At 39.7% G+C, this 15,762-nt stretch overlaps 2 protein-coding genes across 2 annotated transcripts in view; one reads left to right on the forward strand and one right to left on the reverse strand.

Moving 5' to 3' along the window:
* The window catches only part of samd8 (sterile alpha motif domain containing 8), a 197,642-nt gene extending 190,538 nt beyond the window's left edge, over positions 1-7,104 (reverse strand). Inside the window, exon 1 of the mRNA XM_028795562.2 lies at positions 7,004-7,104. Within this exon, the coding sequence (XP_028651395.1) occupies positions 7,004-7,052 (49 nt within the window). The 5' untranslated portion in view covers positions 7,053-7,104. The remainder of the gene's footprint in view (positions 1-7,003) is intronic.
* Positions 1-15,762, forward strand: part of LOC114647061 (dual specificity protein phosphatase 13-like) — a 31,023-nt gene that overhangs the window by 693 nt on the left and 14,568 nt on the right. Inside the window, exon 2 of the mRNA XM_028795569.2 lies at positions 1,528-1,748. Within this exon, the coding sequence (XP_028651402.2) occupies positions 1,528-1,748 (221 nt within the window). The remainder of the gene's footprint in view (positions 1-1,527; positions 1,749-15,762) is intronic.

Genomic DNA, 15,762 nt, shown 5'->3' on the forward strand with positions numbered 1-15,762 from the left:
ACTCTCCCAGAGGCTTCACTAACCCATCTGTCTGTTCAGAACACAGTGAACTCTCCATGACTGGCGTATACAGGATATGATGAGTCATATTTCAGTTTACACTTTGATTTATTGCATTCCGAGTTACTGTCCTAACAGTTTGTCTTTATTTAAGATAAGCTAATTTATTTACACGCTGCTGCCTCGCAGTTAGGAGACCCGGGTTCGCTTCCCGGGTCCACCCTGCGTGGAGTTTGCATGTTCTCCCCGTGTCTGCGTGGGTTTCCTCCGGGCGCTCCGGTTTCCTCCCACAGTCCAAAGCCATGCAGGTTAGGTGGATTGGCAATCCTAAATTGGCCCTAGTGCGTGCTTGGTGTGTGGGTGTGTTTGTGTGTGTCCTGCGGTGGGTTGGCACCCTGCCCGGGATTGGTTCCCTGCCTTGTGCCCTGTGTTGGCTGGGATTGGCTCCAGCAGACCCCCGTGACCCTGTGTTCGGATTCAGCGGGTTGGAAAATGGATGGATGGATGGATGTTTAATTTTGGAGAGTAAATCCTGGTTAGCTGCCATATAAGGTGTGAATTAATGTCATTTAGTAAAAGCAACTAAACTTAGAAGACAAGTGGCCTCAACCTCCTGAGAGACACAACTTTATAAACCAAAAGACACTTGGTTAGGGCCAGAAGCAAACATCTCTGGTATTGGAAAATAGATAAAAGTTTACAGGTTTACCCAAATATGAGAGGGAGTACAGTGAGCATATGAAGGCACTGGTCTTTAAACAACATGGTGGGCAGTTCAGTTCCTCCCTGCGTGACTCCAGCTTTAGTTGTATAAAGTCTATGCCAACAGTTGTACTCTATCCTGATCTTATGACCACCTTGCATAAAGGCATAATCCATGTATAAAATAATAAACTGCTTGTAAAGGTTTATAAATAATGCCATTCATTAAGCTGCCAGTGTGGTATAGTTATTAGGGTATTGGTCTTTAAAGCACTAGGATGCCAGTTCCGTTTCCACCATTTACTCATTCTGTTATGCTTGGCAAGTCATGTGACCTGTGCTCCAACTGCTAAAATTATTATATTTCAGTGTTGTTGGTAATCTTTACATAAAGACATCAGCCAAACATATACTAACATAACATATATACTGCTCCAATAATAATAATAAATAATAATAATAAAAGATAATGGTTACTCTGGTCCTATTTGCAGCCCTTCTGCTTCCTTTACAAACAGCAACCCATTATATTTGATTTCTCTTGTGTAAATTTCAAGGCAAAACTGTAAAAGCACCTAGCGAAGAAGCTCAGCTGGCATACAAAACGTCTTTTCTGCAAGCTGTTCAGCGAGTCTTCTTTAAATTGCCATTAGCTTAATTTCCTAAATAGAAGACATGTAGAAATGCAGAACTTCTCTACATCAGTGGCTAAGATGAACATACAATACAAATCCTTTGTCATGGTCGGCTCTACTTGATGAAGTTCAATAACAAATGTAATCAATGACATACAAAGAAATTTACAAGATCTTCTTTTTTTTTAAGCTGGGCTGCAAAGGATAAGAGGATGCTGCAGTCACTTGGTGTCACTCATGTTCTGAATGCTGCTCATGGAAAATACAACATCTGCACTGGAGAAAGCTTTTACCAAGAGATGAAAATAACCTACTTTGGAGTAGAAGCTTTTGACAGTCCTTCATTTGATATCAGCCCCTTCTTCTATTCTTCAGCTAAATTCATCAAGGGGGCTTTGAGCACCCCTGGTGGTAAGTAGATGATACCAGGCAAAAACAAAAATTTATTTATATAGTATCATTTTATAGAGGAAATTCTGGTTTTCCTCCCACATCCCAGAGACATGCAGACTGGGTAACTGGTGTCACTAAATTTACTCCATGTGAAGTGTGAGTTTGTGTGTGAGTGGGCCGTGAAATTAAATATTGGCCCATCTAGGGTTGGTTGTTCATTTGTGCTTGACACTGCATTGGGATGCACAGCTGTCAGTATACTACATTATGTTACGTATCTCATACGACTGCCATGACAAAAAACTTGATAACACATATTACATTGCATACCATACGTATACTGTGCAAGTGCATTCATATATACTGATTAGTTTACTAACAATGACCCTTGTACATGTAATTCTATCACATTTAGTTCAATCAGAAGAGAAACGTCATCTGCAGCTTTGCTTCAGAAAGCTGTTTATGAACATTAAACCAAGGACTGTGCTTGTACAGACAAGACCTTGCAACGGCCCTTTACAAAGATGACACACTCTATTTAGCCAATTGTTTTCTTTAGAACTTTGAACATTTTTAAAATATGAGTTGTTCTAATAAGTTATGTTAATAGCCTGTTGATTCATTATAGTTTGGGAAAACCTAATTTGTACATTCATTATTCTAATGGCACAAAGTTAATAGAGCTGCTCTCCATGAGGCCACAAGTATCAATAAAATGCTCTCCTAAGTTAAACTGCTCAATGGTGAAGCTCATTTCTTCCACAAGATATTATGATGGAAGCACAGGCAATGACTTGCTCAGGGTCATATCATGTATCAGTGATGGGGATTCAACTAGCGATCTGGTGTTGGGAACTGGAGAAACAAACATGGCAAAAAATATTTTAGGCCTCTAAAAGGCTTCATGAAAAGGCTTTACTGGCCAGGCCAGACCTCCTTTGCATGCCTGGAAGGCCTCACACATCCCAATGGGCCTTAATCCCAACTGCCTCGGGCCTAGCAGGCCTAAAAAGAATTGAAGCCTTCAAAAGAAACTTAAAAGTCCTAAAAATATATCAAAAAGCCCACAAGTAGGAGGGTCACCATAAATCACAGCTTATGAACAAAAATGACATCAAAATGATATGTATAAAAAGAAAGATTTATTAACAAAAATTAGAAAATAGTAAACAAGGCTCCACAGAGAAAAAGATGCAAAAATGAATTTCCTAAAAGGCAATCCTAAATAAACAAAGTCCTAAACAAGAGTCCTAAAACACAATCCTTAAGAGAATTAGAAACTAGCAAGTCAAATAACAAATAGCAATACTCATGACTCTAAGTAGTGTTAATTTTGTTGATAAAAACAAAGACGAAAAATACTCAATTACATTTTTTCTGTGATGAAAATAGAACAAAAACTAAATAAAAATGAGCCATTAATGACAAAAACTAAGACAAATGCTTTTAAAACCATTGCTGACGAAAACTAAAGAAAACTAAAATGTTACAGACAGACAACTGAACAATGAGCAATGTGAAGCTCTTTGCACATCTCTATTATAAATGACACAGCCCGCCAATAAATAACGACCTTGAAAGAAGTGGGTCAATTTTAAAAATATGTCTGCTTGATTGTAATTGGATAACACTAGCTTGGGCACCATCAGGAAATCATCACTTCAGTCAGAATCTTGCTCCGCTATGTCGGCCAACGTGATCCTTGGGCGAAAAAAGTGGTCAGACATATGCACCAACTTTAATTAGAACGCTGACTAAAATAAAACCCAGTGTAAGCCATGTGGAATGAAGCTCACGGGAAAGAACACCACAAACCCGAAGAGGGGTCTAGAGCTGCGCCATCCTTAGATTCATGCCAAGGTATGTAACGTTTTCTAGGTGGCAACTTGCCTGACACCATTACCGTTACCTCTGGCTCTCGTTCGCCTTGTTAATACTAACGCATCAAGTGCGGCGGTTTATTTTAGATGTGCTACTAGGGATATCACATCGATAGTAAGGTTGGTACTGCACACTTGCGTGACAGCAAATATACGAATAACTTTGGATGGCACAATAATATGTGAGAAAAATGTGAGTAAAAACTACATACGAAAATGTCTGAATGGTTGTAATGATACAGCATTGTACTGTATAAACACATGTTGAAACGAAAAACAGCAGAGGTCATGTCTGGCAATGCTGTGTGTTCAAGAATTTTAGCGTGTGATTGGGGCAAACATACTTATTAATGAAAAAAAAAAGCCAACACACGTACACACACAGGATTTTGTTATTGCCAGTTTTATCCCTTTAAGAGTTTCTTAAAGAAATGGATTTGTGCAGCTTTCAGAGCGCAATCAGATGTGCTCCACTTCAGATGTGAGTTGTAACTGTACGTGACTGTGTCATGCATTTGTTACGGCAGATTAAATGACGGGGGAAATAATCACTTATTATACAGTGTCCTACACAGTCCCGATAAAGGAACTGAAGCATTGCATTCATTTCTTGATTGTAATGAGCACATCTATACATTTGTCCATACATCCATCAATTTTGTAACTGGTTGATACAGTTCAAGTTTGCAGGTGAAACCACCTGACACGCATCCACTTACACATATGGGCACAGTCGTAGCAACATACGGGCACAGTCGTAGCAATTAAAACTCAAGGCTAGTTTCAAACGAAGTGGCAATTTGACTTGTCTACATCTTTGATGAAATGAGCTGCTCCATTTGTTAATACTAACATAAAATGTATTTAGGATTCCAGTGCTTGAAGTACATCTCTCAATTAATAAATGTACATGTACAGTACAGCAAAACAGCATTGCTTCATTGCTGAATATAAATCTGCAAACACTAAATTTGTGTCATTCATTTGATTTTTGAGGGCAAACTGATGTTTATATGCCTAACCATAAAATTTGAAGAACATAGTAAAAGCACTTATGTTATCTCTTATATATATATATATATATATATATATATATATATATATATATATATATATATATTTCTCTTGTGGTTCGTCCTGCTTCCTGTTCAAAAGCAGTCCCGCCCACATGCAGCCGACACAGCATTTTTCGATTGCTATTCGTCCTCTTCCAAACCCTTCCCCACACTGCCTGCAGCTCCTCTTCAAAACTGGTTCCGCCCACACACAGTTCACACAGCATTTCTCGATTCCTATTCCTGCTCTTTCAAACCCTTCTCCACTCTGCCTGAGGCCTCCCATACACCCCCACACCGCTTTTCTCGATTCCTATTCCTCCTTCGAACTACCACGTTCCCCACTCCTCTCTCATGACCCCATTGGTATCACGTCACCGCCCTATATCTAGCCTGACTGCGTGACCTTTCACTTCAGCCATGTGTGCGCCTGGGAGTCTTTTCTGTAGCCTGCTACAGAAAGGTATTCTGTCGACCATTGGCATTGGTTTCGCTCCTTGCTATTCGTTTCGCTCCTTCGTATTTTTGTTATAATGTGACGGTTGTTTCCTAAGCCTTTGTTATAAAATGAACAACAGTATCTTCTCTGTTTTGGGGTTTTTGTACAACGTCATCTCTATTCCGGGATCCAACAACTGCCTGTTCCTATCAGTGGGTTATTTTTTGACACAAACGGTTGATGAAGGCAATGCACTCTCACTACGACATAGGACAGTAGATTTCGTAGCATCACATTGGGACAGATTTGGAGACTTTCTTTCTGTTGTTCTTTCCAACGCAAGTCGAGTTATCACAACAAGTTAGGAGTACTATCAATACATGGCAACATCTATTCACAACTGCGTCTTTCAAGAAGTATTTATTTCTTCTTGAATTCTGAATTCCTTTCTCACCATTTTCCGTTCCTATTCTTACACCGCCGTATGCTACAGCGGGCGTCAGCTAGTATACATTCATTTTGGTAAAATCTTAAAGCAGTGTCACTAAGGCATGTTGAGGGCCAGAAAACTGATGAAAAGACCAGAGCTGCCATTATCTGACCAAGATCTTTTGGAGTAAATCCTTTCTACACTTACTCTTCATTTTATGTTCAATAATCACTATATGTGCTCTGGCTCATTAGTATGCATGTTAGTATAATAGTTTAGAGGTACAGTATATTCTCTGCATATTCATATGTGAAATAAGTTATCCATCTGAATATTGACTAATTTACTTTTATTCAACTAAAACCGATTTAGTTTTTCTCAACTAAAATTAATTTACTTTTTGTTGACTAAAGCTAGATTAAAATTAACAATAATTAAATGACTAAAATGTAACTAAAGCTAAAATGCAATTTATTCAGAAGACTATGACTAAAATTAAATCAAAATGTATTGTCATAATTAACACTGACTCTAAGGAAAACAATAAGCTTGGAAGGTGAATCCTGTCTCTGCCTTGATTATAAAGCCAGAAGGAGGACCCAGCAGCTATGACATCAGAGTGGCCCCGCCTCTTGGGAAACCACCCACAAAAGACAAGGAGCACCAGCAAACTTAAAGAGACAGCACATAATTAACCATTAATAAATTCAACAGAAATAACACAAAAATACACAACATCCAACATCTTAGTCATTTAGCCACAGTGCCTGGCAGGCTGCAGTCCACTGGACGTTGGTTTCATCAACAGATCCCTTTACCGCCAATCTTTATTTTTCACTTCACCATCTTAATTTTTTTTTTTAACAAAGCCAGAAGGAAAAAATACCATTTAAAAATCTACCCAGATTCCACTAACATTAAAATAGACTAGACCATTTTGTAAATATGTCCAGCATGCCCAGGGTTTGACATCTATAACCATATTGTTTGTTTCCATCATTCAGTTTTATACCCTTATGACCTGGGGTTTGAAAAAGATCACAATTGCTCTTTTGTGTTGTAAAAGGCAACTAAAGAAGACTGGTGTTAGGAAGAGCATCTGGCCATAAAAATGTTTGCCCTAATAACCTCGAACATTTGGGGGACAACAGTCTAACCTGCATGAACCCTGAAAACTGCTGTTAAATCGGCATAATACAATTTTAGAGTTGTGGGGCATCATAGCCTAATCCTAAAGCAGTGGATGCAAGTCAGAATCCAGTCAGGACAGACTGTCATTTCAAGTACAGCACACTCAGTCATAAAAACAATTTATCAATTATACCAACACACACATCTTTATCATGCAACATGGAAACTGTAGTACTTGGAGAAACCAGAAACTGGTTGGGATTCAGAATCACAAATGGAACAACATAATGCCCAAAAATCCCCCACCTGTCATTTATATTTTTGTCCTATGTTACCTGATGTTGTCCTTGCTGCCATCTCAACAGGGTTCTTGGTAGTTGCCATGGGCTAGTGAACTTCTAATGAAATTCCTGTCAAAAGAAGACCAGGTCTTCTTGCTGGAGGAGAAGTACAATGTGTCTGCAGTCTTGGAAATCATTACAATAATTCAATATTTACTTTAGGACAGAATGGGCAGAAAATCCATGGTCACCTATACTGATATACAAACAGAGAAAAGAACACAGGAGGAAAAATAAACTTTAGATAGAGGAGGATAACACTGAATGAGCAGCTGAAACTGAAAGTATCTGTTTTTGAAAGCAACAGTAAAAATAAACTTTCAGTTCATCTTTGCAATCATATATAAACTACAATATTACTTGGAATACTGTCATCAGTTCCCATTGGGATTAATTTCTGGTAAATGGAAAGGACACTGCATGAGGTTTAATTCACTGTTATGTACCTTGAGCCATCTCACCACTCCATACCTTGGTGACATGAAAATTAGCTGACTAAAAGAGTTCATCTGTAAACTGACTGCCCCAAAGTGGTGCACCTAATCAGTAATACACTCATTATTGATAATATGTAGCAATCGAACACTGATCTTCTTACAGCAAAGTACTCGATGTGTGCCAGAAAAGGACCCTACTCACTATTACACTACCAGCCTGCAGTGTTGACATTCAGCAGGACGGCTCCTTCTTGTAAACTAGCGTGAGCAAAGATTCATTGGACTGGACAAGGATTTTTTTTTCTCTGTACTGTAATGTTTATGTTGATTACTCCACTGTAACACCATCTTACTCTACATTAATAGAAGCTAGAATTCAGAAGGTTCATCAGCTGCCATTTCCCATCTGTAACAAGATACAACTAAGTTGATCTGCCCCTTTCAACTGTACACTTGTACTTAGCCACAGGTGATGACTTACTTCGTACAAAACACGTCAGTTAATTCTTGTTGAGATTGAACAGAAGGTAGTGACTGTGACAGTGCGGGCTAGTTCCATGTTCCTGTAGCATCCAGGAGTCTCTTGAACCTTCCACCGTCTGTACTGTAACCGAGATGATCCGGACAGATGAGGATACATGCATAGTAGCAAGGGGTAAGTGCAAAAAGGTGCCAAAGTGCTTTTATTAAAAACAATCAAAAACAGTGTCCAAAAGTGTAGTGCAAAAGCTCTAAAAAGAAATAATCCATAAAATAACCATGAATGTGGAGGTTAAAATTCAAAGAAATAAATCCATAAAAACAAGGTTAAAACATGGCAGGAATCTTTTTCTCTAAAGATCGCAGTCCCTGGTGCTTCCCTTTAAAACTGACTTCTCTCCGGCTTACCCTGCTTGGGTCTCGCAGCACAGAGACGTCAACCAACAGGCGCAGACAACCTTCTGATCTGCTTGTGTCCCCATCGCCCATCCCATGGTGATCTATGGGGCTCCGCCGATCCTCCACCCCTTCGACTCCCACTGCCATCTCCAGCCTTGCGGAGGAGTCCTCCGGAGTACTGTTGTTGATCCTGCTCCCCCTGCAACCCCTCGAGTGCCAGCCACACGCTCCTCTGCCGGGGCTCCATTGATGTCCGCCAGCTTCCTTCTGTCTAGCACCGTCTCTCTCTACCTCCTACCCTTCTTCTCCATCTGTTAACCTCTGTGCTTTCTTTCATTTCCATCTTTTCTTTCCTCCTTATCTTTCTCCCTTTCATCCTGTACAGGCTCCTTTTATCCTCTGCTGCCTAATTAGGCACAGGTACGAGGAGCTGCCCCCTCTGTGGCACCATTGAGGCGCCCGATCACGAGTGTGCGGAGCAGTCGGCCAGGTACCCCAAATAACCACGGAGCAAAACACACTCAAGCACATCTGGTGCCTCCACCTTCTTGGGGTGCAATTATTTATTTAAAAAAGACCACCTACTGCTTAAGTGCAGAACCACTCTACCACAGCGACAAGGAAACAAACAAATTGAGGGTTTGGAACAAGACAACAAAAAAGACCGCAAGGACTTGACCTCAGATTAAGAGTGCAGATGGCTGTGTGTTGGAGTCCTCATAAGTGAAACTGCGTAGACAATGAGACTACAGTTGAGACGTTAAAGGTAACAGTGTAAATGAATCATCATTATGTCACTGGCTCCATTACCCTCTGTTGTCCCCTTGCTTAAGTATGCTTTTCCAAGAATAAAACCACAATCATTGGCTTCATTGTTTCCCTGTCAGGGTGACGTGCTGAACTGTGCAAACAACTAGATCAGTGCCACCCACTGCCCAGAACCACAACCAATTATTCCTTGAATTCTTTGAAATTATTTAGGAAAAAGCGTACAAAGCTCAGAAAACCCAGGGGATGGCGTCAGGAACAGGACATGGAGGAGCGGCCATTTCAGCTCCTCACTGTCCCTTGTTGTCTGCTCTCATGTTGAAAACAAACACTCTTTCTTTTGGAAGCAAGGAGACATATGCTGCCTACAATTTACAAGTTCCCAGCAAGAATCTGGATTATGCTCTGCTTACTTTAGTAACATGTACCCTATAGTCTTGCTTGCAGAAAGAATTTGTTTACTTCTCCACAATTATTAACATAAGATCAAATAAACCGTTGAGCACTGCTAATGCGTTGAGCCCCAGGAGTGAGCCAGAATGTAATTGAATTTGTTAGCAATTTAAAATTCTTTTCTTGAGGTTACTCTGGCAAGATGTAGAATTAAATAACTTGTTTTTAGTTCCCTTGCTGAAGGGGTAACAAAACTGGGGGGTGGAGAGGGGCGTAAAGGTGGAAACAAAGAAATGGTATCAGTTAATTATATAAGATGTAAAGTAAAAAAAAAAAATCAGCCTCAGCCAGGGTCTTTGCTCTTTAGTCCTTTCCCCGACGAATTACATTGCTATATGGTATTTGTGTTATCTGTTCTGAGATTCTTCAATAAAGAGAAGTGAACTGACTAGCTTTTGGTTTGAATCAGGCCTATAGTCTTGGTGCAGGCTGGATCATTCACAAAATGAGCATCACACCCCATAGCATTTTAGGGAAAGCCCATGCTGGGATGCTGGAATTCAGACATGGTAGCGTCTCGGCTTCAAGTAGAGGAGTGTAGACTGCATCCGAGCCACAGAACAGTAAGCCTTTGGTGCTTGCATAGATATTTAAGGAGCTTGCCAGTTCAAAGTCAAAAGTGAACTTTATTGTCATCTCAACCATATACATATACCATATATATATAGTGGAACCTCGGTTCATGAACGTCTCTGAACACGTACAAATCGGGTTACGACCAAAAAGTTTGCCAAACTTTTGCATCTGTTCACGACCACACACTCGGTATACGAACAAGCCAGTTTCCCTTCGGCTTGTGCGCGCCGATGATTTCCGCACGTGTTCAGTCTCCCCTGTGCAGCGAACGAGCGAGAGAGAGAGAGAGCGCAAGAGAGAGAAACAGAAAGACACACACACACGCACGAGAAAGAGAGACACACGCACAAGAGAGAGAGACACACACACGCCAGAGAGAGAGAGAGAGACACACACGCGAGAGAGAAAGAGAGAGACACACAAACACACACGAGAGAGACAGAGAGGGAGAGGGCTGGCTGCATTAGGCTGAGAAGTCAGTTAAAGAATGCCCCGAGCTTGTTTTTAAAGAGACTGATTCGAGCAGTGTTTTAACCTCGTTGTATTTAATGAAGACTCTTTTCTATTGGATTTTAACCTCCACTTCACTTTTGTTTACAGCGATCAGTTCGTAGCGCGCATTGTTGCAATGTTACTTTTCTTGGTTGTTTATTAAATTATGGATTTTTCAAATGTTCATTTTTTTTCCCTGTGCTTAAAACTCATTAAAAAAATAGTTTTTAGCGAGCAGTTCGTAGTGCTATAGTGCGAACTCTTGCAATGTTAGTTTTCTCTGTTGTTCAAGGTTTTCTCAGTGTTATTCAATGTTTTTACATTTAGTTTACTATTACGCTGCGCATTCTAAGGTATAATTAACTATATTTGTGCTTAAAAATCTTTAAAAAATATATATTTACATACAGTTTGTACGTTCTGGAACGGATTAATTGTATTTACATACAATGCTATGGGGGAAATTACTTTGGGTCATGACCAAATCGGGTTACAACAAGAGTTTTGGAACGAATTATCATTGTGACCCGAGGTTCCACTGTACAAGTATATAGATAGACAAAATGAGTTAGCTTCTCACATGCATCCTGCAGCGTCCACAAAGATACATGAAATGCTCAGGCAATCACATTATTCCTTCTCCTCGTTGAAATAATCTTTCTCAATATTTCAGAAACTTCTGAATTTATGTTGATGAACTGAACGTACCGTGCTAAATTCAGCAACACAATCCCAGGAGCAGTGTCAGGAGTAGCATGTTAAAAGAAATGTGCGTTAGGTACTGTAGTGGAAAAAACTTTCCTCTGTTTTCAAAGAAGTTATTCTCGGAGACCAGATGAAAATGCAGAACAATTCTTTATTTGCACATAGATATGCACAAATGTCACAGTCCATGGAGTCAGCAATCAATTAAAACAATGAATCTGCCTTTATCCTTTTCTGTTACATTACCTCTTCCGATACATTGCCTCTTCTGACTCTTAATATACATAATATGCATAGCTTCATCCAATGAATGAGTGCTACCCGCATTTTCTGACTCCTTTTCACTCTCCCATTAATCGGAATATTGCCTAGTAAATAGAGAAGATCTGCGGACTCTTTTATTACTTTAAGCAACGCTTTATATGAGGGGTGTTTGGGCTTTCCCATTAATTCATTCCCACTTTCTAGAGGGAGGTGTGTATTACTCATCAGCTATCTTGGTGGCTCCTCTAAGTTGAGGCAACAGCTCTTTAGTTACATTTCATTCTTATCCCTATGTTTAACAATTCATTTTTATATCTATATATAAGTATATACTTGTATTAAATTGTAAAATATTATCATGTCTCTCTATTATTAAAAAAAATCCTGGAGAGAAACAGTAGGGCGTCAAGACGTGATCTTCATGTTAAGATCAAGTAAGACAGTTAAAAGACCTGTGAGGATCTTAAACATAATTATTGTGCCAAAAGATTGACCCAGGACCGTCTCGCGATGACGTAGAACATGAGATTCTTGCAAGACATGCCTTACTTGCAATCAATATCAAATAAGACAACGGGGCAACAAAACATTCAGTTATGTGAAGGATTGGAGCACACACAGATCCAGGGTCTCAGTGCATATAAAGCGTATAAGGACAATATATCATAAATGAAACGTCGACGACTAAGCGAAGAAGAAAGCAGCGCAGAGAAAAGAGACTCAAAAGCGTTGGAGAGAAAAAAGAGCAAAAAAGAAAAAATAATCTAGGTGGAAATTCAGAAAATAAGGAAAGTAATGATCAGCCCGTAACAAGTGGAATTGAAACAAAGCATGTCCAGTCTGGCTCAGAATTAAAAGACAAAGTAGAATTTCATAAACATGTTCACAAACGTTGGCGCTATACACATGCAGTGCAGATTATGAAAGCAGTGTAATTCGAAAGGTTCCAAAAAAAAAACAAAAAAAAAAAACGTTTGCGCGATACAAATGTGGAGAAAGTTAAAGAATATGAAAGTAGGAAAATTAGAAAGTATAAAAAAAAGAAAGTAATGATCGCAGTAGTGCAAACAAATGGACATTGTTACTCGAAAAAGGGAAAATAATTACGACGGACCAGGTGTCATTGAAACAAAAGCAGGACAAAGCGAGGTCAGAAATAAAAGACAGAGTAGAAAACAAAGAAAAACATCATAAAGAGGTTAGAAAACAAAGGGGCCAAACACATGCAGAGCAGGTTAGAGATAATGAAAACTGGAATTCAAAAGACTTAAAAAAAAAAACGTAGGCGCAAAACACATGCTGAGCAAGATACAGAATATAAAAGCAGAAAAAAACGACAGTGTCAAAAAAAGAAAGTAAACATCGCATTAGTGCAAAAAAAGAGAAATTATTACTCGGAGAAATAACTAAAAGGTGAATAGAGATTGAATATATGGACACAGGTGATATGTCAGAAGTATGTAAATATTGTAAGACTTTGAAGTTTAAGTCAGAGAATTTCAAAAACGTGGTTTACCTCACATGCATTTATTGGTTACTTTGCAAAAAAAATTATTAACTGCTGATGATGTAGATCGCTTTGTCTGTGCTGAAATTCCAAACAGAGAAACCTGTCCTGAATTATGGTACTAAGTCATTAAACACAGCATATTGGGACTCGAAAGATTCCAAATATTGTTTTTACATAAGTTCTGAAATAAAAGTGAAATTAATGAAATAGCAACAATTCAAAGAAAAAAAAAATCTTAAAAGTGTGTATCCGGAAAACCAAACACAGGGGTTGACGAGCGAAGCGAGTTCTATATAGAACTTTGCTATAGATGTGTTAAACAGCATAGTGACACAGCGGCTAGTGTTTATACAGCGAATCTGCAGAGGCCCAGGTCAGGGATGTTAAAAGGGGAATGGATGTTATTTACTTAACAGAACAGGAAGGACTAAACATATTTATAAAACACTAGCTGTGTAAACCCATACTGTAAAAGCCCGGGCTCCTAGAAACCATGGATTCTGGCACTTCAATCAATCAATCGCATCAGTTGTACATTAGCGGCTAAGTGAGGTTTTCTTTTATCGGCGGTTTCGTTTTCTTGACGTGCTTGCCTCAGTTGTCTATCAGCGGCTAAGCGAGTTTTTCCTCTGACTCGTTAACTTGGGGCCGCCTTTGAACTTCATGCTGTAGCCACGCACTTTCGGGCCGGACAGACAAACACACACACACTTCCACGTGTAGACATTTACAGTATATATAAGACAAGACAATGGTCAAATTTGGATGTTTCTGGTCAGTTTCATGAAGGTTCATATATGGGTTTAGAATTTAATAACAAATGCTGGCTGGTCAAATGTGCTGTTATTTCACACAAAAGAAATAAATGTAACACAAAAAACAACATGCTGTTTGTAACACATTATATTTTAGAATAAGTAACTATATAACATATTTAGTTACTTATTTTGTAAGAAATGAATAATGTAATGAAGTTACTTTTAAAAGTCACATTACCCCATATTGGTTAGCAGACACAGACTCCATCCATTCTTGTTTTTGACTTCATGGAGGTGGCTGATGACGTTTAGTCTTTCCTTAATGCATTTGCCTTAACTGGATTTTGTTTGTGCATGTAAACACAGGGGCGGCACGGTGGCGCAGTGGGTAGCGCTGCTGCCTCGCAGTTGGGAGATCTGGGGACCTGGGTTCGATTTCCGGGTCCTCCCTGCGTGGAGTTTGCATGTTCTCCCCGTGTCTGCGTGGGTTTCCTCCGGGGGCTCCGGTTTCCTCCCACGGTCCAAAGACATGCAGGTTAGGTGGATTGGCGATTCTAAATTGGCCCTAGTGTGTGCTTGGTGTGTGGGTGTGTTTGTGTGTGTCCTGCGGTAGGTTGGCACCCTGCCCAGGATTGTTTCCTGCCTTGTGCCCTGTGTTGGCTGGGATTGGCTCCAGCAGACCCCCGTGACCCTGTTCGGATTCAGCGGGTTGGAAAATGGATGGATGGATGGATGTAAACACAGTCATCATTCCAGTGCCATGTGGGCCATGCATGACACACATTTATTTACGTGTGCATATTAATTTTGCTCTTCTCTAAGCTCTAGGCCTTGCTTGGATGAAAGAATTGTGTATAGTACTGTATGGCACAATTTCTGCAAGAAGGAGGGCATTTGCAAGCATAAAATCAGAAGTGATGACATCACTTAAAAGACATGGGCCATTTTGGGGCACATGAATATAAAGTAATTTTCTCCAAACAATTCTCCGAACAAGTAACAAAAGCTCAGCAATACAAGCTTTACAAATCTCAAGGACGACTATCTACACATTTTGCTTGCTTCTTTTGACTTTGAGATTTGTGCTTTATCTTTTGGTCATTGTTAGAAAAGGAATTAAAAACAATTAGGGGAATCTGATTCTGTCCCATTGAACAGCCCTACTCCAGCCTTCTAAAAAATAATAGGTAAACAATGCATTATTTTGTAAGGGAAGAAATGCATGCTTCACAGACGCTACATGGATAATTAATTGTGCGATCTCTCGGTTCTTTGAGGCTGGTGTTTTCATGATGGTCTGTTTAAACCATGTTGTGAGTTACTGCAGCTCTTGGAGTTTGTCTGGATTAGAATTAATGTAACAAAATATTCTGAAACTCGTATAACCGAATACAGGGTCGCAGAGGCTACTGTCTGTACTAGCAGTAGTAAGTGCAAGAACAGCAACCAACCTGCAATGGGGGCATCAGTCCACCTCAAGGCCCGCTCACATGCACACACTGTCCACACAGTACCAATTGAGAATCGCAACTTACTAACCTAACATGCATGTTTCTGGGGATGTGAGAGGATTACTGGAGGAAATCCACAGAGAAAGTTCAAATTCCACACAGACAGAGACTGGAGATGGGATTTAAATACTGGATCTGTCAGGCAGAAACACTGAAGATTTTTAGTTAGCCCTGTGCTGACCAGACACCTTGGTTCTGCCTCAAAAGCGAGCCATTGGGGGAGGCTAGCTGTATTGGCCTTGCTGAATACAAACTCATTTAACCAGTCAGTTAAACACATGTGCAGGTGTGTCTCTTGTTGACAACGTTTTCTTAAACTGAAGGAAAAAACATCAGAATAAGTTACTGATATATATATATATATAGACATGAATGCAAATTGAATGAAACTGTCATACAT

The sequence above is a fragment of the Erpetoichthys calabaricus genome, chromosome 2, assembly GCF_900747795.2.
Source record: "Erpetoichthys calabaricus chromosome 2, fErpCal1.3, whole genome shotgun sequence".
Taxonomy (NCBI): domain Eukaryota; kingdom Metazoa; phylum Chordata; class Cladistia; order Polypteriformes; family Polypteridae; genus Erpetoichthys; species Erpetoichthys calabaricus.